Source organism: Esox lucius, chromosome 14, assembly GCF_011004845.1.
Source record: "Esox lucius isolate fEsoLuc1 chromosome 14, fEsoLuc1.pri, whole genome shotgun sequence".
NCBI lineage: Eukaryota > Metazoa > Chordata > Actinopteri > Esociformes > Esocidae > Esox > Esox lucius.
The window spans coordinates 24,159,063-24,183,774 of record NC_047582.1 but is presented as its reverse complement, the minus strand read 5'-3'; the positions used below and the strand labels follow the sequence as shown (position 1 = coordinate 24,183,774).

General features: G+C 43.6%; 1 protein-coding gene across 3 annotated transcripts; it reads right to left on the bottom strand.

The window, feature by feature from the left end:
* Positions 1-7,745: 7,745 nt before the first annotated feature.
* fgfr1b (fibroblast growth factor receptor 1b) lies at positions 7,746-23,372 on the bottom strand. 3 transcript variants are annotated; one of them, XM_010878149.5, is made up of 18 exons: positions 22,967-23,372; positions 22,750-22,802; positions 18,168-18,387; positions 15,068-15,154; positions 14,663-14,835; positions 14,306-14,429; positions 14,014-14,204; positions 13,614-13,758; positions 13,284-13,474; positions 12,098-12,243; positions 11,809-11,930; positions 11,584-11,694; positions 11,244-11,434; positions 10,454-10,576; positions 10,301-10,371; positions 10,001-10,138; positions 9,551-9,656; positions 7,746-9,219 (listed from the first exon to the last, which is right to left on the bottom strand). In XM_010878149.5, the coding sequence occupies exons 3-18, from the start codon at positions 18,262-18,264 to the stop codon at positions 8,920-8,922; spliced, it is 2,316 nt and encodes a 771-aa protein (XP_010876451.1). In that variant the 5' UTR covers positions 18,265-18,387; positions 22,750-22,802; positions 22,967-23,372; the 3' UTR covers positions 7,746-8,919. The 3 variants fall into 3 exon arrangements, with proteins under 3 accessions (XP_010876451.1, XP_019909267.1, XP_010876452.1); XM_020053708.3 differs by lacking the exon at positions 22,750-22,802; XM_010878150.5 differs by lacking the exons at positions 22,750-22,802; positions 22,967-23,372 and adding an exon at positions 21,445-21,668.
* Positions 23,373-24,712: the final 1,340 nt, after the last annotated feature.

Sequence of the window (24,712 nt, the reverse complement as noted above, 5' to 3'; positions counted from 1 at the left end):
TGTCTGACCGAATGTGTTGAGTCACTGGCAATCTCCCGTGGGCAGAGTCTATTTAATACAGCAAAGCTGACCACGTCCTGTAGTTCAGGGATCGAGACACTGGCAATGGAAGTTCAGCCTAATTCTACTATGTAATACCTATTTACATCCACTAGGTGGAGGTATACTGTTGTGTGTGTGATTGGTCCCCACACTGCAGAGTTGCTGCCTTGGTAACATCTCCAGTCCAACTCTCCAGTCCCAGACAAACATCCCAGGCCTATGAATTTACCAGACATTTTTACATGGAGCCAGCAGTCACCACTTCCTCACAGCCAGTCTCTATGCTGCTCAAACATCTGTAAAACTTATTTAGAGCTGTTTCACCCAACAAATCTGTGTCCAGGAAACCAGCCCTAAATGTACAACAGTGATTCGAAACTTCTTGAGTTTTTGTTTGATCAACTATGTTGACATAATAATATTGATAATGTAGCTAATCATAATGATCGAATAATCAAGTAATCCAGTTTATTTCCAGCTAACACTTAACGCAATAATTTGCGACCTAGAAATAAATGTTTCCTGAATAAACATTTTGATTTCCGTTTCAACGTTTAGGAAATGTATGGTGGCATTCCCACAACCAAAAACATAGGTTCCCGCAACTTTTAAGGAACCAGTCTTCTATTTGAGTTATGGTGACATAAATAATGCTAATGAGTGTGGGAAATCAAATTGGCCCCAAAATTGGCCACCATGGGGTGAATGAAGGGAAGAGAGGTGTGCCACAGGGAACAATCTAGGCCGCAGATGGCTCTGTAAGTGTTCTGCAATGACATTAAAGATATGATTAATCTTTCGCTCCTCTTCTCTCTTCTTACTCTCAGCGTTATTGCCTATACCCCACATGATCCACTGTGCTTAAGAACAGATCTTTATGATTCCACCAACAGGTTTATGTGCCAGTGCACCACACGGCCAATGAGCAAATGAAAACGTCATTCTGAAGACCGACCATGAGTGTTTCTACATCATGGTTTGCATTTTCAACACCACAGTCAGTTTAAGAAAAAGAGAAATATACAGCAAGATGTTGTAAATTAGGTTAGGTAACAGTCTTGGCAGGCAATCTGACAAGTCTGACTCTATACATGTAATCAGTCCTTCACCAAGTCCCTGCACGGTGTGTTTTGCCTACATTGATTAAGAAATGCTTAGAAGGGTGGCAACAAACCTTAAGTCATCTACCTGTCTTGTTGAATCTGTCACCACCCATTTTGTAAATAGTTGTTCACCTAAATAAACGAGGACATGAGGAAACTATAATAAATTACTCTCTGTTTACAGACGCATTTCTAACTGCATTTAACTACAGTTTAACTACAGTTGTAGTAATAAAAATGTAAACACTACATCCAGAAGGCCTTGATATAGACCAATTAACCTACCTTTTATAATGATGCAGTCTGGGACTTTTCTGAATAACATATATATATAACATAATACATATATATATTAAAACCTTTTTAGACTGGATGTGTAATATGTTGTTAGTCAGTTAGTCATAAAATTCCAAGTTTTATTTTTGATGACATTGGGCAATTGACATATACAGTGGCCAACATCCTTGAATGCTTCTTTAAGTAAAATCCTTGAGGAACTTGTTTTTGTTGTTAAATGACTGTTTAAGTAAACATTCCACATTTGAAAAATGTCCGTCTGGTTTTCCTGTCCAGCATAGTATTTGGACAGCACTCATCAAGTTAGTAAATTGAGTTGGCCTCAGGTTTAGTTTTGTTGCTCTGGGTGACCATACACACCGTTATGAAAACAGAGCTCAAGGTTCGGTTTTGCTGTTGAATTTGTATATCTCTCAGATGCATCAATAGAAAGAACGGTACTCATTTTCAAAGAGTTCTAAAAAAAGACCAAACGGAGAGAGAACAAAGCACCTGTTATATTATCCTGCATTGGCTGCAGGATATTAGTATTATAATACACTATAAAATCACTTTACTGGTTATAAAGAACTTCCTGGCCTTTCATTCGGAAATGTCTCACATGCTTTGTAGATATGTGCTTTGTCATTGCCTGAGATTTTTTAGCACTTGCCTTTTAGTTTTTACAACAAAAAATGTTTAGAGGCCTCAGCATAAGTAGAAATACACTGGAAAGTCATCTTTCAAATGATTTTGCTCATACTGTATGGTACTGTCCTTCGGGAACAGACTGCCTAAAACATCTGAAGGACACAAAATCATATATTTAAAAACAAATATATGTTTAGCCCTCTGATCATCCTTGACATGGATCTAGAACTTGATTGGACTACACCTGTGGCACATTCAGTTGATTGTGCATTATTTAGGAAGGTACACATCTGTCTATGTAAAGTCCAACACTTTGCAGTACATGTCAGAGCAAAAACCAAGACATCAAGTTCAAGGAATTTTCTGTAAACCTCTGATTTAGAATTGTGTGGTGGCATGGATCCGGGGAAGATTATGAAAGAATGCTGAAGCATTGAACATTCCCAGGAGCAGAGTTGTCTCCATTATTGTGAAATGAAAATGAAAACTCTTCTTGGAGCTGTTCAAACTAAGTTACTGGGCAAGACAGGCCTGGTTCGGGTAAGAACATGCCAGAACCATCTCTGCAGTACAGCATCAATAAGGTCTTCTTGGAAGAGTGGTCTAATGAGACCAAAAAACAGCTATTGGGCCTGAATGCCAAGCACTGCATCTGGCAAAAACTAGGTACCGCTCATCACTTGGCTAATACCATCCCTATAGTGAAGCATGGGAATGCTTCTCAGTGCCAGGGACTGGGAGACTGGTCTGGATTTAGGGAAGACTTGGGCCAGGGTGCACAGTACCTCAGACTGCAGCGAAGATTCACCTTTCAGCAAGACAATGACCTGAAGCACACAGAGAAGACCACACTGGAGTGGCGTTGGGAAAAGTCTGTGAATGTCCTTGGAGTGGCCCAGCCAAAGCCTTGGCCCCATTGAACATCTGTTAGGAGACCCGAAGATCACAGTTTACCAATGCTCCCTATCCAATATGGCTCAAGAGGAAATACAAAGCAGCACAGGGGAAACTGGCCAAATCCAGGGTGCAAAGCTAGTAAAGCCATACCCAAGAAGACTCAAAGCTGTGATCAAATACCTCTGAACATGAGAAATGTCTAAATGTGAAGAAAGTTAAGAGGTCTGAATATTATCCAAAGGCACTCTATATCCCATCCCTCTCGATGTTGTTATGTGCCTTGTGACAGGCTTTTGCAGATTCCGCAACAACCTATCTACCACAATTGTCACTATGTGGATAGAGGGCAGTTTTAACAGTTGACTTGTACAGGATATTGACATGCTATAGTAAGACTGCAGCTATGCTATAGCTATAGTAAGAACGCAAAAAAAAAAAAAAATTAGGCCTTGAAACCAAAGCAAACTGAAAGAGTCTAAATCTGGCTAAGATTAAAGAAATTATATAGTAAAAAGTTCAAAATTGTGAATGTAAATGAAGAAAAAAATAACCATAGCAATGAAAACAAAAAAGCAGTTAGACAACTCTCCTCTATTTAGGGGCCACGCCCCAACCCAGTTCATTTTGAACTGTCCCTTACCTGTTTCAACTGATTTAGGAAAAAAAAAAAAAGAAGAAAAAAAAGAGTTGCTGTAACGGTGGTTTGGGGCCCAGCTGATCATTTCCTTCTAAGTCGTTATTGTGGCCTCAAACAAAAACAGTGGTGGTTGTGGTTATTGGGTGGGTCGCAGCGTGGAATTTTGGAAGGCTTTAGATGGGTCACAGTGCAAAACATTCTGGGAACCACTGGTATGAAGGACACAGTGCTGACTTGAGTGAAACACTTAAATATTTCTCTCTTTCTCTCCTGTTGGATACATGCAGGCACACAAATACAATCAGGCCTGTATCACTTATCCTGTAGACATTGTCACAGTTGCTAGACACTGTGAATGGGTACCACAGCAGTCTTTACAAAGGATCCGATAATCCATAATAACCTTGAGGGATATTCTAGAAACATGGCTTAACAAATTCAGGGTTCCCTGAACATACAGTATCAGGCTTATTTTAACCAAATGATGTAGTCCCAGAGCTTTCCAGTCCAGAATGGATGGTTCTCTTTTAAATCATTAAGCTAAGTGAAGCGCATATTGGTAGGTTGGACAACTTGCACATGCACGCAATATTTAAAAAGGTCCTCGTGACGATAACCGAAAATGTAGAGTCAAAAGATGGAGTCTGCTCAAGTTCTGGTTTGATAGATCTTGGAAAATAAATAATCATAACAGAAATGTGGCCTGCAATTTTCTGTTGTTTGGAAATCATACTAATCTGAAGCATTGGTATAACCCAAATGTTATGTAAATTATATAATCTGCTTTTATATCAAGATAATAAGTAAAACATAAAAAATGACATTTACATTAAATCATTTTGCGAAGGGTTTGTTTCATCCAAAGCAATTTACAAGTCAGCCTGAGAACAATCGTAGCATACAACTTTAACACCTACAAGATAACTTTAAACTACAATAATATTAATCAATATATATTATATTGACAGACGGATCGGTGCAGCTTCTGCAGAAATGCGGTCGATGTATCGGTCTGTCGTGGTGAAGAAAGAGCTGAGCCGTAAGGCGAAGCTCTCGATTTACCGGTCAATCTACGTTCCTACTCTCACCTATGGTCATGAGCTTTGGGTCATGACCGAAAGGACAAGATCCCGGATACAGGCGGCCGAAATTAGCTTTCTCCGCAGGGTGGCTGGGCAATCCTTTAGAGATAGGGTGAGAAGCTCGGTCACCCGGGAGGAGCTCAGAGTAGAGCCGCTGCTCCTCCACATCGAGAGGGGTCAGCTGAGGTGGCTTGGGCATCTGTTTCGGATGCCTCCGGAACGCCTTCCTGGGAAGGTGTTCCGGTCCCGTCCCACCGGGAGGAGACCCCGGGGAAGACCAAGGACACGCTGGAGGGACTATGTCTCCCGGCTGGCCTGGGAACACCTCGGTGTCCCCCCGGAAGAGCTGGAGGAAGTGTCTGGGGAGAGGGAAGTCTGGGCATCCCTGTTTAGACTGCTGCCCCCACGACCCGGCCCCCGGATAAGCGGAAGATGATGGATGGATGGATATATTATATATCATTATTCTTGGCTCACATTCATGGAAACCTACTATAAATATACCACATATAATATTAAATAAATAATATTAAATAGATCAAATATCTAGGCCCTGGTATCTTAAGGCACTGGTAAGAGTTGAGGTGGAGCCAAGGGCCATGGTATGGGTTGTGGAAGGGCCCTGGTATGGGTTGTGAAAGGGCCCTGGTATGGGTTGTGAAAGGGCCCTGGTATGGGTTGTGAAAGGGCCCTGGTATGGGTTGTGAAAGGGCCCTGGTATGGGTTGTGAAAGGGCCCTGGTATGGGTTGTGAAAGGGCCTTGATAGGTTGAGGTGGAGCCCTAGTAGTCAGGGGGCACTTGATGGGCTGAAGTGTCGATTTATTCAAGCGCTATCCATCTATCTTTCTACATTTTATATTCACAGTAGATTGTCCCAGGGGCCTCTGACCATTATTGGCCATTGGGGTGCCTTGTAAGCTGAGACCCTAATGGTCAGAAGCCCCTGGGCCCCAGCCCCATTTGGACGGTCCATAATCCAACTCTGTTAAAGAACCATGAAAAATGCATTAACATTTATTTTTGGACATTTAGAATTATTCCTCTAAGTGAGCACATATCTAACAAAGTATAAATTAGTGAAAATCTTATTTAACCATTATAAATTTCAATTTTGGAATCCTTGGGACTCAACTCTGTCATCAGGCTTTTCCATTATGGCTCCTAAAACCCTGTAATGGCCACTTACGCCCCATTAACACCAATAGAGCCCAGCCATGGGAGCAGTCAGTGGTGAGTGCAGGGGGGGTGTTTGTTTTAACACCTTGGTGGGGGACATTGATTGCCTTCAGTGTGTACGTGCCTGCATCGGTACCATGCTCATTCAAGTTAGGCAACAAGATTGTTATGCTAACAGCCCTCATTTCCAGGAATACGAAATAACCTGAGAAAACCCACGACTCAACATCTTTCCACAAGCTCAGATTTACAGACAAACTGGGTGAGTTCATGGAAGCTGAACACATTCAGGGAAACCAAGAATGGAGAAAACATTTGACAGAGATGGGAGGGTGCTTTGGCAAAAACAACCATTTTCGTTTGTCCAAGACAACATCTTCGAAATTAGTACTAATAAAATGTAGAAACTATTGATTTACACCTTGGAATTAATTCTATACAAAAATACACCGATCAGCCATAACATTATGACCACCTGCCTAATATTGTGTAGGTCCCCCTTTTGCCGCCAAAACAGCTCTGACCCATCGAGTCATGGATTCCACTAGACCTCTGAAGGTGTGCTGTGGTATCTGGAACCAAGACCTTAGCAGCAGATCCTTTAAGTCCTGTAAGTTGTGAGGTGGGGCCTCACATGGATCGGACTTGTTTGTCCAACACATCCCACAGATGCTTGATAGGATTGAGATCTGGGGAATTTGGAGGCCAAGTCTAAACCTTGAACTCATTGTTGTGTTCCTCAAACCATTCCTGAACCATTTTTGCTTGGTGGCAGGGCGCATTATCCTCCTGAAAGAGTCCAACGACATCAGGGAATACCGTTGCCATGAAAGGGTGAACATGGTCTGCAACAATGCTTAGGTAGGTGGTATGTAACATCCACAAAGTAACATCCACATGAATGGCAGGACCCGAGGTTTTCCCAGCAGAACATTGCCCAGAGCATCACACTGCATCGGTCGGCTTTCCTTCTTCCCATAGTGCATCCTGGTGCCATGTGTTCTCCAGGTAAGCAACATACACACACACACCCGACCATCCCCGTGATGTTAAAGAAAATGTGACTCATTAGACCAGGTCACCTTATTCCATTGCACCGTGGTCCAGTTCTGATGCTCATGTGCCCATTGTAGACACTTTCGGCAGTGGACAGGGGTCAGCATGAGCACCCTGACTGGTCTGTGGCTACGCAGCCCCATACGCAACAAACTGAGGTGCACTGTGTGTTCTGACACTTTTCTATCAGTACCAGCATTAACTTTTTCAGCAATTTGTTGAATCGGACCAGACGGGCCAGCCTTTGCTCCCCACGTGCATCAGTGAGCCTTAGCTGACCACTCCTATCTAATGTGCTTCAACAAATGCTGCATGTTGTTAAAAAGCCTTTATAAAACAATTTGGATGGATTCGTTTGGTTTTGTTCAACACATAAATCGTGGATATAACTCATTGCATACAGTACAACACTGAACCATCTGGATTGGTGGAGGAAGGCAGCCAAACGTTTAACAGAACGTTTCCTCTCCAAGGGACGTGCATGATCTCCAGGCTCTGGCACAAGGCCAAACGGATTGTCAGCTGTGTGGGAGGAAGCTGCTCTCAACAGTTCAGTCCAGAGCTCAGGGTGATTGATAGAGCGACCATTCGGGCCAATCCTCTCTTCCCGCCATTAATCACACCAGGCACCCACACCTGCTGAGTGAATGCTTCCTTTACATTCAGCAGCTGAAGCCTCTTTACCCCTCCCTCCCTCCTCACACTCTTTCATCCATCCTTCACTCAGCCCCTGTAGTCCTGGACCACTAAACACACAACATTGGGCCGGCTAATCATTCCAGCCTGTGCCCTCTCTTTCTTTCTCAAATCGAAAGACTCCAGCGAAGTCTTAATGCTGTTCTCTTTATTAACATTCCTCTTATAAAGGCAATCCCTGTGAAGCCAGGTAGACTTTCACTGGAGATAAGTGCATTTACCACAGCTTTAAAACCATACCATTTTTCTCAACATTATCACCATCGACAACGTCATCCATCAACCTAACAAGGGCGTGTTCACTTATTCCAGACTAGGAAGTGATACTGTAGGCAAGCCTTGACTAACACTGTTGGTATCATAATAGCTTATTAAAATACATAGCAACACTTCTATCCCTTGATTCTAAAATACATAATCATACCCATCCCCCACTTAGATGTTATTCAATTCATAGGGATAAAAATAAAAAAAGCAACCAGGTACATAAAAATGACTGGAAATATGTATTCATATAGCAGTTTATATTTACAAAATAACCACCATAATTATTTTTCTTTAACAATTTCCTTTTTATATCCTGTGTGGATCAGCAAAGCAGCAGCCTGTTTTTATAATATGGCGATGAAGACCATGTGTAGCAATCTGCCTCGATTAATAGTTCAGAATAGTCCTTGGAGAAAAGCCTCGATTTGGGCAAAGTCTATATTATGTCTTATGACTCCGTTACGACCCTCTGTCTCAGTCTTAAGATTCCATTATGACCCTCTGTCTCAGTCTTAAGATTCCATTATGACCCTCTGTCTCAGTCTTAAGATTCCATTATGACCCTCTGTCTCAGTCTTAAGATTCCATTATGACCCTCTGGCTCAGTCTTAAGATTCCATTATGACCCTCTGTGTCAGTCTTAAGATTCCATTATGACCCTCTGTGTCACGACTCTGTTAGGACCCTCTGTGTCACAACTCCGTTAGGACCCTCTGTGTCACAACTCCGTTAGGACCCTCTGTGTCACAACTCCGTTAGGACCCTCTGTGTCACAACTCCGTTGTGTCTCTCTGTCTTTCACATCTTCATCTGTGACATCAGTAGAAATTCAGATGAAATGAAACCACTAGTCTTTGGTGTAGACAGGGGAATGAGGGTGTATGCACACAGGTCATGTCCTCCCCTCTAGTAGGTCTGTCTCCCAGTAACCGAAGAGGGGGCTACAGAACCTGAGATTAAAGCAGATATCAGGGGGGGTTGACAATAAAAAAGGTGGATGAGTTAAGATGTAAGGGGCAGGACAAGGGTTGTAGATCAGCGTTGGCTGTGTGCACGGATGATACTGTGTTGGGTCGGTATAGTGTAGGTCAGGGTGGACGTCCGAGAGGGTGATCTGGACGGTATGTGGTGGTCGTAGGCCAAGGTTGAGGCTCGGGAGGGGGTCCGGGAATTGTTGTGCTGGGTGTAAAGCAGAGTGGAGGTCTGAGACGGGCTCTGGGTAGAGTACTCTGCTCCGTAAGTTGTCTCACTTGAGAAGACGGAGTCAGAAGAGCTGCTGGTGTCTGGACCAACTGAAGAATACTGGACCGCCGGGATGGACAGGTCCAAATACTCCTAGAGAGAAAAGAGAACAAACATACCGGGGAATAAATCAAGAGGCTCTATTTTATATTAAAGAGCTGAACACCTAAGACACAAATACATGAGGTTATGGAGTGTGTTCTGATTGGCCAGTAGAGTCAAGTCTCAACACATCTACAACTTCTTTATGGAAAAATCCAGCCCTTTCACATCACCGCCCACAATGCACTTGTTCTTCTTGGTTGTGAGAATAGCGCAAATATTTAAGACATACCCTTGACCCTCGCAGAGCTACCGCCTGCGCCAAACATTTACCACCGCGTTTGGTTTGTTAAAACTGAGACCTGTGTGAGTGTTTTTTCACCTGGTTGGCCATTAGTGACAGTGTGCTGTCCAGATCCTCTACCAGCTGTTGGAAGGTTGGCCTGCCAGAGGGAACAGCATGCCAGCAGTCCCTCATCATCATGTACCTGAAAAGACAAAAACAAGCCAACGTCAAAATAAAGCGTGTGTTTGTTTTACTATCCTGTGTGTGAGCGTGTGTGAGTGTATACAGCTCTGGAAAAAATTAAGAGACCACTGCATCTTTTTCTTTCTTACCCAAAAAAGTCAAAAGGGAAGGTTTGGAGTGAGGAACAGAAGGGTTAAAATTAAGAGACCACTGCAAATTGAACGTTTCTGTTCCTCACTAAAAACATTCCTTTTCAACTTTTTTGGAAAGGAAAGAAAAAGGTGCAGTGGCCTCTTCATTTTCCTGGAGCTGTATGCATGTGTGTGTGTGTGTGTGTGTGTGTGTCTGTGTGTGTTTACTCACAGCTCCTCTGTACAGGCTGCTGGTCTGTCCATACGATGTCCCTCCTTCAGCAGTTTGAAGAGCTCCTCCACAGGAACACCAGGGTAGGGGGAACCTCCTAGAGTAAAGATCTCCCACAGCAGCACCCCAAACGACCACCTTAAACACAGACACACACGAACAGCATTCACTTCAACAAACCTTCCTACTATCAGGGACGATTACGACTTGGAGGTAAAACGGCACACCAGTCTAGATAAACAGCGTGAATAAACACAACATAACGTGCTGTCTAATGGGAATGGGGAGAGGCAGGCTTACACGTCACTCTGGTGCGTGTAGACGCGGTCAAAGAGAGCCTCTGGTGCCATCCACTTCACTGGCAGACGACCCTAGGAGAAACACCAGAGGTTAAGACATCTGCGGGTCTGAATGTTATCCCTCTGCACGCTCCAAGGCAGCCACGTTACTCACATTGGTGGTCTTCTTGTAGTAGTCTATGTGGTGGATGTCTCTGGCCAAGCCAAAGTCTGCTATCTTCATCACGTTGTCTTCGGTCACCAACACGTTCCTGGCAGCCAGGTCTCTGTGAATGCACTACATACCAACAGTATGTATTGATCCACTGGTTGATTCAAAAAGGTCTGAATGTGTAAATTATATAAAATAAGCCACATAAACATTTTGACAGATGAAGATAGTGGATTAAGGCTGTTGGGTGTCAAATGTCACAGATCATAAGAGTCTGGCGCTCCGGCTGCCATTTCATGTAACAGGGGATAAGAAATGGAAGCGAGTCAGAGTGATTTGTAATTTCCATAGACATTCCACTGGTGGTTATAGAATTAATGGGTTCTTTGCCAGAAACTATAGAGGGAGTCGTTCCTCTTAAGATCAGAAAAGAAGGACCTATTCAGTTCCTTATGTCAACAACACTGAGGAAGTAGCTAAGTTAATCGTCAGGAAGTTTAGAGAAATATCCACCATCCACCTGTTGAAACTCTAAACTTCCATTGTGGTAATATGTTACATCTGGTTCCTGTAATTAATTATTGTTAGGCACATTATGACGGAAACATTTATTTTCAGAAAACCATACTAGATTTTCCCCCCACATCGGTCTTATGCCTCTGGCATCTGTCGTGTTTGCTCTTGTCTTTGGCAATAAGCGTCTCATACCCTTGAAGCGGACTTGATTTTTCATGATCATTGACCTCTGTTTAACCCTTCATGGCCAAAATTGTGAGACAATGGGTCTTCTGACCTTTTGTGAGGCGAGGTAGGCCATGCCTCTGGCCACCTGGTAGGCAGCAGACACCAGCTCCCTGACCTCCAGGCTGTCCAGGGGGGCCTGGCTCGGCCCAGACCAGTACTCCAGACCCACAGGCCTCCGACACCGCAGGTACTCCCTGAGGTTCCCCTGAGATGCATACTCTACCACCACATAGAGGGGGCCTGAAGAGAGAAAGGTTATCTTTTTAAAATGTTGTGTTCCCCACAATTCAGTGGTTGTACCACTGCTTTTTTCATCTCTCTGTAGTGCCACTTGTTCTTTAATAATACGCTATTTTGCTCAAGCGCACACAGAAACGTGACAGTCTTACCATCTTGTGTGCAGGCTCCCAGCAGGTTGATGATGTTCTTGTGTTTCCCAATCATCTTCATCATCTCCATCTCAGATATTAGATCACTCAAGTCCTTCTCTGTGGCGTCCGCTACACAGAAAACGGGATGCGACTCCACATCAAAACCACACTAAAACAGGCACTGATGTGTTTGTTTTAGTGCGGTTTTCATACATATTAGAAGTCAGTAGTAGTTTTACTTACCTTTGAGCATCTTGACAGCTACCTTTGTGAGACTAGAGGGTTTTTCTCTGTCCAGACCAGTAGCTTCGGCTAACACCACCTGACCAAAACAACCTTCACCAAGCGGCTTTCCCAGAGAAAGCCTGAAACACAGACACACAGCTATGAATGTCCTGTGCTGCTAGGTTATGAATCCCCCTTGATGAGTTCATATGCACAGTAGACAGATTATGTACGTCCCGTGCAGACTATGTATGCCCTATGTTCTAAACTGTGTATCCTGTATGCAGTAATATGAGCCACCTAGTACCTGTCTCGTGACAGCTCCCAGAGCGGGTCTGCAGGCAACTCATACTCTGAAACCCCAGCCAGGATGTGCGTGGCTCCACTGGAGAGGCGGGATGGTCTGACCAGACAAGCCCCTGACTGCAGAGAGGAGGAGGAGTCCACAGACACCTATAGAGGGGAATGAGGTGAAAGAAAACATGATAGGTTATGGAGTTTGCCCAGGGAACTAAAGTCTGGTGAAAAGCTCAGGGGTAAGCTTCAGGTCTCAGACCAATATCCCACAATGTGTTTCACTGGTGTGCATTATAAATATTACACTTTGCAATCATTCATTTATCAAAACTCTACTGAAATCTGTTGATATTTGCATAAAAGGTATGCAGAAAAGGTAAGTACACACATAGTATCAAATTCCTCACATTCTCCTCAGACATTATCTGGTACAAATTGAATTCATATTTGACTTAATGATCGCAAGTTGGTCAGGCAGCAAAGTAGCCCCAAACCATAATCCATCCGCCTCCATGCTTTTAGTTGGTATCAGATTCTTCTGTTCAATGGCAGTGTGGCTTTTTCACCAAATATGGTGTCTGACATTGACTCATCTGTGCAGAGCACATGATTGATTGATTTTTGTCTTTACGCAGGTGTGATCTGTCAAACATCAGTGATGTCTTGATTCTTTTTTTGTTTGAGAGCAGAGGCTTCTTCCTTTCTGACCTTCCATATAGGTATAGTTTGTACAGTCTCTGTTCAGTCTTCTGACAGTACACTACTCCACTTTGACATTGATTGTGACAAGAGTGGCCTGTAGATCCCTTGATGTTAGATACCTGTAGATTGCCAGTGGCCTGACATTTTCTCTATTTGTAGACGATCCGTTAGACAATGATAAATTGGGAAAAGGCTATTTTAATCCCACCCAGACCAATCCCGACCATGTTTCTAATCTTTATAGAAGTCTGGGTAGCCCAAGTTATTTTCTAATGCTCCAATTTGCACCGGATTCTAATTCAGCCAATAAATGAGGAGTCTGGGTAGCCCAAGTTCTTTCTAATGCTCCAATTTGCACCGGATTCTAATTTCAGCCATTTTATGTAATGGTAAGGTAACTTTTTTCACATGACTGTCCGTGTATTACTGGAATTTGTGTTTACTAGTGTATGTATTTGTGTGTTCATTGGTATGTGTATTTGTGTGCGTTTTACCTGTCTGCGTAGGGGGATGCTCTTGGCTAGTTTGTGAACAGCCAACTGGCTGTTGAAGTCACTCTTTTTAGGGGAGCAGCGTAGTCGGCAGGCAATCGCTATGGCGACCAGAAGGATGATGATGAAAAAGCCAACGCAGTAGATAAAGATCTCCAGGTAGGTCTGAGAGGGGACTGGAGACGGAGGCAGCTCTGGAGGAGAGGGTAGGAGGTCAATACTTTCCTTCCTTCTTTTACATTGGATCAATTTCCTATTACACTCTAAGTGCCAATTAAATTATATGAAACAGGTACAGTTCATCATAATGAAACGTTATAATTTGGTGTGTACCATTTACAACCCTGAGCCAGGCAGAGTGGTGAGACAGTCCTATAGAGTTTCCAGCCAGACATGTGTACTGCCCTTCATCCTCCTTAGACACATTCCTCAGAGTGAACACCTCCATCTCCCTGTCGGTGGTGTTCAGCCCTGCATTCTGAGGAGACAGACAGAGGGAAAAAGAAAAAGGACAGAAAGGGACCGGGTGGTGGAGGAAAGGAAGAGGAAATGGGGAGAGGAGTTGATGTGGGTTAGCCCAAGTGAAAAAGTATTGGGAATGTGTGCTTGCCTTAGCTATTGGTGTGCGTGCAAGCCTGGCATTTGTGTGCATTCATTATGCATTTATCTTCAGTATGCGTGTACGTGAGTGCAAATGTACATTCAGTAGGTGTGAGTGCATGTGTACGTGTACCTTCAGTATGCGTACATAGGGCAGTCCGTCTGGCCCCATTTGACTGCCATTGATAGTGATGTGTTTGAGCCACTGGATGTGGGGCTGAGGGTCACTGTACACACGACACACAAACTCCACGTCGCTACCCACCACCGCCGTACGATTAGCGGGCAAGCCTGCCTGGAGGATGGGCCTGTGAGGGGAACGTTCTGGAACACAAATGCACATCCAAAGTGAGTGACTAAAGTACACACATTTACCACACACATCTCTATCGACGTGCATATCAACATAAAACACAGGCACGCACCCACTACGTCCAACTGGTAGGTGTGTGTTAGGCTGCCGTGCTTGTTCGACACCAGACAGGTGTAGTTGCCTTTATCAGACGGAACCACGGACTCCATTATTATGGTCCACATGTGATCTCGGAGCTGAAAGTGAGAGGGAGGTATATTAGTGAGATATATATATAAAAATAAAAAACAAACATGGAAAGTACCAATAAGTTAAATGTTGTTCCCAAGGTTCAAGCAAAGTTATCCTTTTGTACTGTAAACTCTACTTCAAGTGTATGTGATTTAACTGTCATTTTAGAGGTTATATAACTACAGAGACAGCCCTATATGCAGCAGAGGGCTGTACAAACACACACTCACACACACACCTTGAAACCTCCAATACGCTGGTCTCTCCTGAACTCTTTCCCATTCTTGAACCACCGCAAAGTTGGTGTGGGATTACCAGTTGCCTGGCAACGAAACTTAACAGTCTTACTGGCAGGAACAGCATGAAGCCTCTTCTCCATCTTGTCTGGAGTCACCCACTGAGGAGCCATGGCTAGAGAGAGAGGGGAAGCATGAAAGGTATTCACATTAGCAACTTTCTAGTCAGTTCCATTTGTTCCTAACCATTAAAGTGCCCACATATTCACAACCCAAAGAGCGCCAACTATGGTCATTTTTGGTTAGGGTAATGACTCCGTTTTCATACCATTACAGATAAAAAGAAAGAAAAGGGGAGAAAGGAAAGAGGTGGGGGGGGGGGGGGAGAAGTCAAAGAGTGGGCTTACGTTGGATCTTCTGATTGGTGGACAGTTTATTTTCCTCTGAAGAAGACTCATCATCATCCTCATCCTCAGACGACGCCAGCATGTCAGCTATCGAGAGGGGAAAACGTAGCTTCCTTTAACGTTTCTCAAACACGAACCAGAGTTAATAGCCTGTGTGCGTGTGTGCGTGCGTGCGTGTAAACAGGAAGGGCTGAGGAAGGGTTACTCTGTGGGGGTCTGGGATGCTCCTGCTGAGGGAAAAGGAAAACGGCTTAAAGATTAACCTTTCACCCCTCTGAGCAGCCCCACCTGTCACCACGGTGTGCACACACACACACACACACACACACACCTCCCCCCGCTTCTTAACCCCCTACTCTGAAATAAACAAACACACCAATCATCAGCACCTTCATCCAGGCAAATGGTCACGAACAAAGGGTGGGGAGTGCGGGGATGGGGGGGGGGGGGGGGTGTTGGGGGTTGAGTGAGAAGGAGGGCTCGATTGAGGAGCGGTGGAGCTGAAATGAGAAGGAGGGGGTGAGTGAGGAGTGGGAGAGTTGAAATAAGGAGGGGGCACGTTGGTGGACTGGAGGGAATGTCAGTGGGTCCCAGAGCTGTGTCTCGTCCCATTCACATCCTGTTATAAAGCCTGCCTGCTTGCCCCTCCGTCTGACATGGTTCCACAGGGCTCCCTTACAGAGCAGATCCAGGGATGTGAAATCAGTGACCACATCAGTGGAGACGTTCTCTGGCTGCATACGGATTAGTACCACATAACATATTACTAATGTACTACTAACTGTACAGTTACAGGTGAAAGCCGTCATGGTGACTGTGTGGAAGGAGGCCCCTGAATGGCACAGCGGGAATGTCACTGCCTCACAGGCAACGGTGTCCCTGGGAGAACGGGGTTTGGGTTAGGGTTAACCCTAACCCACCGTGGGAGGTGTAATTGGTCAGCACCGTGTGTGGGTTTGGAGGCTTTAGTAATCGAATATGGTTGCTTGGCCTCATTGCACTCCTTTCTGTGGCTTGGACGCCTGTGAGCTCAACTGAGGTAGAAGGCCAGAGAGTGTATTCCTTCTGGCTTATAAGGACTATGGTAGGGATCTGTTCCTAACCGTGATGGTGCATGGGCTCGGGGGATTCAAGGGTGGGGGTATTCATGTGGATGAGACCCTGTTGCTGTAAAATGGATTCCAGAACATGATAGAAAGTTTATCTCCATGTTGAAATCATAGCGTTAGGCATTCAAATGAAGCTATTTGGCAGCAGGGAAGCCTGGTGGTCAAGAGCTTTGGTCCAGTAAAATGAAGTTTGCTGTTCTATTCCCCGATCAGACATGTTGTTTGGTCACTCAGGTCACAGTAAACACTAAAGAGACTAAAATGGCTTTTTATTTTATATGAAAGGTAGGCAAACCCATCTCCTTCCTGCAACTGAGGTAGTATATTTTTCTGATTTCTTACAGCTTCGGCTTTGTGTGAATAGGGCAGTATTGCGTTGGTGGCTTTCTTACGCACTACGATTTTTATTGTCCTGATGCTGGACGCATGCTTGGGTAAACCAATCATAAAGTATTGTCGAGACGATGCATATCCGGTGAAGTTTTTTCTCTTCCAGGGTCACCTAGGATTCATACTGTTGCCTACCCCTCTTCAACTCTGCCTCGAACTCGGATTCTGGATCATATCCTGTCCATTGGCCCGGAATAACCGAAACAAAAGCACAAACAAAAACCAAAGCTTGGTCCTCGTCCTCAATCTCTGCAGAAAACATCTTAAAAGTAGTATGTTCTGCATAAATACACAGATTTCTGTTCAAATAGTTATTGCGGTGATGCATTCATTTGGTTTTACCAATAACACCACCCTAAATTCCTTGATGGTTACAGCCCTATTTCTGCCAGCGACTCTTCCCCTCCCCACCTCTTAGCAGGACATGGCCTGGACCAGAGAAGGCACATCATCATCATCATCATCATTTCTCCTGTAATCTAGAGAGATTAGGTCCATAATCAACATCACCACACACGGACACAGACCATCCCGGAATCCCGACCTCAGAAGGACAGGTCTGTAATCTACAGGGAGAGGTCTGCAGAGACTGCATTATGGGAGGTCCTGAATACTGTCTGCTCGTAGCAGTGAATATTACTAATGAGAGGTTGTCAAAAATAGACAGATGGAGAAAGAAAGAAGAGCTACGGAAAAATAAAGACCAACTTGAATAGAAGAAATGTCATCCATTAACCGTGTGCAGGTCTAAAATGTTCTAAAATGTTATTTGAAAGAAGAAGTAAGAGGGAGATTGGTATGAAGCAAACTTTGTTTCTGGAAAATGCCAGATCTTTGTGTTTTTTGACCGAGAAAAATAAGAGTTTATGGGATCCAAAACAACGGTATCACACACAAGCTCTCTCAGCTGGATGCCAGATGGTTGGAAACTAAGCGCACACACTACATGGTGTTAGGGCTAGTCAGGATGGTTGTGGTTACAGGACTAGCCAACCGAAATAAAATCAGCTCCATTCAGAGAGAATTCATCCTTTCCTACCAAACACAGCCTTTCTGTTCCCTATCCAACAAGCGGTGTGTGTGGACAGGATATGTTAACCGTTGCCAGCGGTGGAGGAGCTAAACCGCAGTTTTACCATAAAAAAAAAAATAAAGATCGTTGTAAACATCCTCAGCTTTAAACTAAATGGACAAACCTTGAAGACTGAGTTCCTTTTAGACCAATATAGAACCCCCCCCCCCACCTTTGGCCCAAACATACACATACACTAACACACACCCACACACTTTACAGTGTGTCCTGTTCTCTAGCTCCGAGTGAACAGTTCCAGACAGCAATACAGTCAGTGGGATTGAAACATCATGGCAGCAGCCTGAGCCCAGAACCCTCAGCCTGACATGAAAGAGATCAAATAACAAAGAGGAAAGAAGGCCCATAATAAACACACACCAGCCAGCATAGGCGCGCACACACACACACACACACACACACACGGCAAGACCCAGCCCTGGCCTGTTAAACTATGACAGACGTAGGAGTGGGAGACTGGGGGACTGACAGACAGACAGGCAGACAGCTTTTGGCGGGCAATGTCTCTTACCAGTGTCAGTGATGTCAACAGCCGGTCTGGACTGGGTCAGTGGATAGTGGACCAGCAGAGACCAAAGAAGAAACAGGGACCAGTGGGACAAAAGCATTCTGATACTGGTAGTCAGACTGGTACAGAACTGGAATGGTCGGATTGACTGATACGGCAGAGGCAGCCTGTAGAGGAATCTCCAATGGATCAGCTCTCAAACGTCCACCACTCAGGCATGGAACTGTGATGAGAAAAGAGAGGGACAGAGGAACATTGGATTTAGAAACTAGACAAGTCCTGACACGGCTACCCTGCCAGGCCATGCTGTCGGGAAGACCTTGGTGGACACTAACATATGGTGTCTCTTTTCACAGGTCTCAGATGGGAACACTGTCCCGACACCTCCCTGCCCTTACACTCAAGCATCTGTCTCTGTGAGGAGGCGAGGCGGATACGCGTCTCACAAACACACGTTTGTCCACCTGTCATGCATTAATGCCATTCCACCATTCCCAAATCAAGCTGTGTTATTGCGTCCCAGCTATCTCCACCTCTTCCCCACCCTCAGCCCTAACACCTCCTGGCCAGGGAATGGAGCACCATTTGCTAGAGGTCTACAGGTCAGTGCCACAGCGGGCCTTCCTCATTGAGATGATGGATCTTGTGTTGAGAGAGCACTCGAGGCCACAGAAACACGGCTGTAGGGAGGCAGACAAGGAGGGCTGTAAAACGATAATATATCACCATCCCCTCCTTATAGCCAACTCATAAATGTGATGAACAGCGCAGTGGTACATTAACATTACTGGAACCTGTTCACTGTAGTAGCTGTAACGGAAAAGCAATGCGTAGAAATTACTGGGGAAACATTCAATAATTAGGTCCTTCAGACCTGGTAGCCTGTTTGTTTGCGTGTTTCTGAGGTAACTATATATATATATATATGAATGGGACAAAAACATCGGCTTGCTCATTAGTTAATCAAAAATTAACTAATGAGGACTTTTTTCTCTCCCAAATAGATTTTTTTTGGCCTTAACCATTAGGTTTAGGGAAAAACTTCATATTGGGGTTAGGGGAGGAATTAGGGTTAAGCATTATTTGTTAGATTTATGGTTATCCGTCAAACATAGGTTAGGTTCAGGGACAGATGTTAGGTTATTGCAGTTAAAAGTTAGAGTAAGGTTTAGGATTAATAAAAGTATATTGTTTTTAAGGGCAACTTCAGAGTCCAAATTTAGATAGTGATGTAAATGGTATATGCACACAAAGTGTTCAGATACCAGTAGAGGGTGCTCATTGCCCTGAGCAGTAGGGGATATAGCCTTACGTAGAAGGGGACATTGCCCTACACAGATGGGGACGTAGCCAAACGTAGATGGAGACATTGCACTATGTAGAAGGGGATATTGCCCTATGTACAAGAGGACATAACCCTATGTAAAAGCAGACATTTTTCAGTTATGACATTAAATGGGTACCTTGACTTCTCAATGGACACTAAAGATTGCATGGCACTTATGAGAGTATGGGTGTTAACTGTCATATCCTGGTGAAATGTTCTATCTGGCCCTCATCAGTAGGGCCACCTAATCATCCCCAGCTTCCAATTGGCTCATTCATCCCATCCTCCACGTAACAAAAGCATTATCTTAAGAGTGCCACAGGTAATGAATGTATTTAAATTAATAATGTGTGTTATTCACTCTGTATATGATTGTCAGCTAAGTTACTAAAATGTAAAAGTAAAAAGAAACTGTGTGAGTTTTATGATGACCCAAGAGAGGGAGGTGTGGATTGAGGCTTGTTCATGAAGACATCAATAATGCCTTTAATTTACCACGCACACCATATACTCTCACAGACACCACCCATCATTCAACCACACATAAATGCTAAAGTGAATAAATGGGTCTGTTTGCAGATTTATTAGTTTTATGGTGGACAGTTGCTTCATACTGCTGACTTAGCAGAAGACCAAAGAGGCAGTCTTCTTGAGGGAGACACAGACACACAGGGGGTGGACTCCAATTGTCCACCCAATCTGCTAAATCAGGTGTGTTAAAGCACGGCAACAACTGCCATAGCTCGTCATGAGGAGAGACGGACACCCCTGCCATAGATGCTAAACAGCGAACACACCCAGCTCTGTCAACCTCACTGTGGTAGTTATCACACCACCACAGAAACACCAGACACAATTAGAACTGAAATAAGGCATGTTTCCCCCCTGATCTGGCCAAGTGGTGTGGTTGCTTTACATTCTGAAGGGTCTTCAGGGAGCGGAATAGCAGATAGCTGCCAAATGACATGAACTTTTACGCAATCACATTTCAGCAGTTTAACTGATGCTCTGAAATAAAGGGACTTGCATTCCACTCCAAGCAAGGACAACAACCATCTGATGATAGGATGATGATTGTCTTTAAAACCTTTGCTTTTAGGCTAGTGATAGTTATTCTCTGTGCTGTTATTCTGCAGTTCTTTGGAAACCAATGTTAGGTGAGTTGTTACAACTCAGAAGGTTGAAGGGTTTCAAAATGGATGGTATGAGAGTAGCCACACACACACACACACACACACACAGGCGTATAGTCGCTAAACCAGGAATAGAGCATTACACCAGCTTTTTATGGAAGGCTCCTACCTACTTGAACCATCAACCCAATCCATCTCTTCCCCATACGTTCCACCCCCGCACACCTGTCTCCCTCCCTCTCTTTCTTCCTATTTCTGGCAGATGTGACCTCTCTAGATTTTCCGTTCTTGCAAGCCATCACCTACACATGACATTCTACCACAGCCCCATACACCCGACATTGTAATCTGCCAGAGTAGCACACGTTTCCCGGTAGAGGCCCACCCCCCTGGCAGACTAAGCTGGAAAACAGCTGGCAATGTGTGTGTGGTTTCCTTGAGGATATGCTACCCTGACCCGTCCATGCTGCCAAAGTGGGAGGCTATATACAGGCATACACTGTGCAACTATGTAACCCAACATAAATATGGTTACATCCAAAGGCTGAATGCCTGGAGACAGATAAAAGGACAGAGTACACACACAGGTCTGCTTCTAGACTTTCACGCAACCCTTAACAGATAATGTACTGGCCTGGGGAACAGCTCAGTAATTTACCATACACCTTCAACTACCTTCCTACTCAACATCTCTGTTCTTAATGATTCAGTTAATAATGGTTCAATATTTAAAAAGCCCATCAATAGCCTACACTTGAAAGTGAACACTCATGGTCGCACCACGTCAGCATTAGAATGTGTCTGTGTTTGTTCATAATACCTCTCTTGTTTCCAGATGTAAACACCCAAAGTGGTCGTCTGAAGATAATGACCCAGTGTCCAGGACAGATATTAAGCCTACGCAGAAGAGGTCAACAAAAGGCTATATTAAAAGTTAGTCAGACCGATAACTCGTTTAAGGTTATGGTCCGCCAATCGTGGGGCAGCTGGAATCCATAGTGATAAAATTATCACCGTATGACAGTCGGTTCCGCGCATGACTCACTGGTCAAGCAGTGGCGCGATGACTCAACACACGCGCTGCTGAACAGAGCTACCGGGATTCGGGTGTCATACACACGCGTCATTTATTGTGTAACCGATACATTTACGCTAACATCCGTCGGGCAGCGCGTGCCAAGTTTGTCCACATTTACAGTGACATGAGACTGAATCTTAATGTGTCTTTGTTACTGTGTTTGAAAGATCAGCTCATCATCCTAGATTAATCCTGATATACCATACTGAAAATGTGTAGGCCTACATCCACTGTAAATTCATGGTTTTTCTATAGTCTACTCACAGCACATGTAATTGTCGTAAATACACATTGTTGTTTAAAAATCCATGTCAACTTTACGTATATTTTGTTTATTCAGTTGTTCTATGTTGTCCACCACAAGTAAGACTCGTGATACTAAGCACAATACTGAGGGTGTTTACTTTTAAACAGCGATTAAAGGTAATTCTCACGTGGGCCACGTTAAGAGGCCAAAAAAACTCTAGCGCTGCAGATAGAAATACAATGTATAGAACCAATGTGATTGCTTATTCTACAGTTCAGATGCGCATGTTAGATCTATAAACGCTATTTCTATCTGAACGTTCGAAAACGTTGAGTTCTGATAAAATGTCATCCAGCAAAACTGTTATCCAGCAGTACATCTGTTCACCATGATTAATGAATCCTTCATAGGCACTTTATAAGGCTTCATGTCATAAGAGATACGGTGTAATCATTATATCACAATAGCATCTAACTACCAGATCAAAATCTGATCTAAACTCAAAATCTGATCTAAAGCTATTACACACAAACCCTTTGTTACTACAGTTATACTCAAAAGCCTATAGGCAACCACATGTAGTGGCTCCTAAATTGTATAGGCTAGCCAATCATTATTCATGAGCTATGCGTTTCAGCTCTCCGTGATCAAGCTTGATTAGATTTATTTTAACATAGCATTTGTCTTAGACTAGCAATATATCACTTATCCTGGAAAAGAACTAACCAATGTTTACAAACCACATGATGTAAACTGCAACACTGGGTCTGGATATTTAACGCATTGCATTTATGTCTCACCTGAGTTCTGATCTTTGTGCTGCCACTCTCGATGAGTTAGGTATGATAGGAGTCTGTAAAGGAATTATATGTCCGACTCCATCGATGTATTTTAAACCAGTAAATCACAAATGAAGTAAACAATACGGTGTTTTTCAGAGTTCAAATGGAGTGGCGCGGCGAAGCCTCGAGTAATGGCCATTGATTTAGTAGCAATGGAGCCGTCTGTGTCTTTTACCTTCAGAATGAAGAGGTATAAACTGCGTTCGAGTTGAGATCCACGGCGTGTAGCCTACTAAGTAAAGTTGGCGATTCGACGATATTTGTAGCAGAAAATCCAGATGTTCCTATGATTGGAGAAAACGTAAGGAAACTCCAATCGATCAAACTACTGTCGAATGTCAATAGTATAGCCTATGCTTTTGCTCTCTTTTTTTGAAGTCAACGCCGTAGAGATCTATTTGTAAATAGCATGTGAAACGAAGTGGCTGGCAACATCACATAGTTCATTGTCAATGAATGTATTTTCTTGCGGCGAATTCCAGTTCCCTGCAGCGTCTGACCTCCCCCAACTTCTCACTATTGCGTGCATACGTGAAGGAGACCTCCCCCTTCTCTCCCTTTCTCTGCACTCCCCTCTGCCCTTTTCCTATTCCCTCTGACTTGCAGGAACCCAACATGATTTCGCTCAATATAATAGTTTTCAGGGACCTCCATACGTTTTACAACCTCACTGTGGCTGCAGATCTGAAGTAGCTCACCTGGGGTTTATTAATTTAGCCAAACAAAAAGTTTTAGGGATTTGTGTGACTATTCACTGTTTTGAAACTGTTTATTGGCTTTATGTGTTTGCTAAAAATTACTTGGTGTTTGATCTTGGGGTCCCTGACGAGACGTTTGAGAACCAGGGATAAAACATGCATTGTAGACCTGTACAAGTATCTCCCATTGATAAAAAAAAAAAAAAAAACTAGACATAGTAGTTCATGATGTTGTTATTTAAGAAAAAAAACATCTTTAAAGCCATATGGAAGCCATCTGCTAAAAAAAAAATGCTAGTGGAGTAAAAATGTGTAGGTATGTCCTTTCAAAACACTTTTTCAACATTTCCAGATATACCTCGTCGTGAGGCATGAGGGAAATGCTCAGACACTAACAAAAAATTGGTAACAGATGATACGTGCAGTGGCTTTGGAAAGAATTCAGATCCCTTCACTTTCTCCACATTTTGTTCTTATAGACTCAATTTATAATTGTCTTAATGGCAGATTTATTCATTCTATTGGTCTTATTAAATGGGAGATATTTTAAAGAGCATAAATATGGGCATAAGTCTTTTTGTTGAAAATGTAATGATTTGGAAAGTGAAGACTGATAGGCCTAACGTTAACGGATCTACTAACAGTGGACAACCCCAGCAGCACGGAAGTGTCACGCGAGAAATGGAGGAAAGACAGTGATGATGAAGCTACATTTATAGAAGTTGATCAGAGTCCACCTGTGGCAAATTCAATTGATTGTACAAGGTCCCACATTTGACAATGCATGTCAGAGCACAAACCCAGAGTTAATCATGCTGAATGACTCTGATAGCATAAAGAAAACAATTCCCTACTTTAAGACACATTGATCAATATAGGGCTTGAAGTTACAAAAACTATATTCTCTATTTAATGCAAACTCCACCCTCTGACATTGAAACTCAATGCATTTTGGAGATCCTCCCAATGTCCATTCTGGAAAAAGGTAATGTCATTAAAATGGCTTTCATCCAGAAACTGCTTTAAAGTTTCCAGAAAATCCTTATATTATATTGTCGTTTTATTAGCAAGTGAACACAATTATCAACCCATTTTAGGGGGATTTGAAAACACACAGGGTTAAAAACCCAACCGCAACTCCATGACAAAGGGAAAACTGTCTTGCCCTGTTCAGTTGGCACAAGATCACATCTCCTGTCAGTCAGGAGAAATCCATTTGTAAT

Coding starts and splice junctions, on each gene's coding strand:
- fgfr1b (XM_010878149.5), bottom strand. CDS start 18,264: ATGCTTTTGTCCCACTGGTCCCTGTTTCTTCTTTGGTCTCTGCTGGTC. Junction 13,759..14,013: donor CCTATGTACGCATACTGAAG/GTACACGTACAC, acceptor CTGTCTCCTCAG/AATGCAGGGCTGAACACCAC. Junction 10,139..10,300: donor TACACGCACCAGAGTGACGT/GTAAGCCTGCCT, acceptor TCTGTGTTTAAG/GTGGTCGTTTGGGGTGCTGC.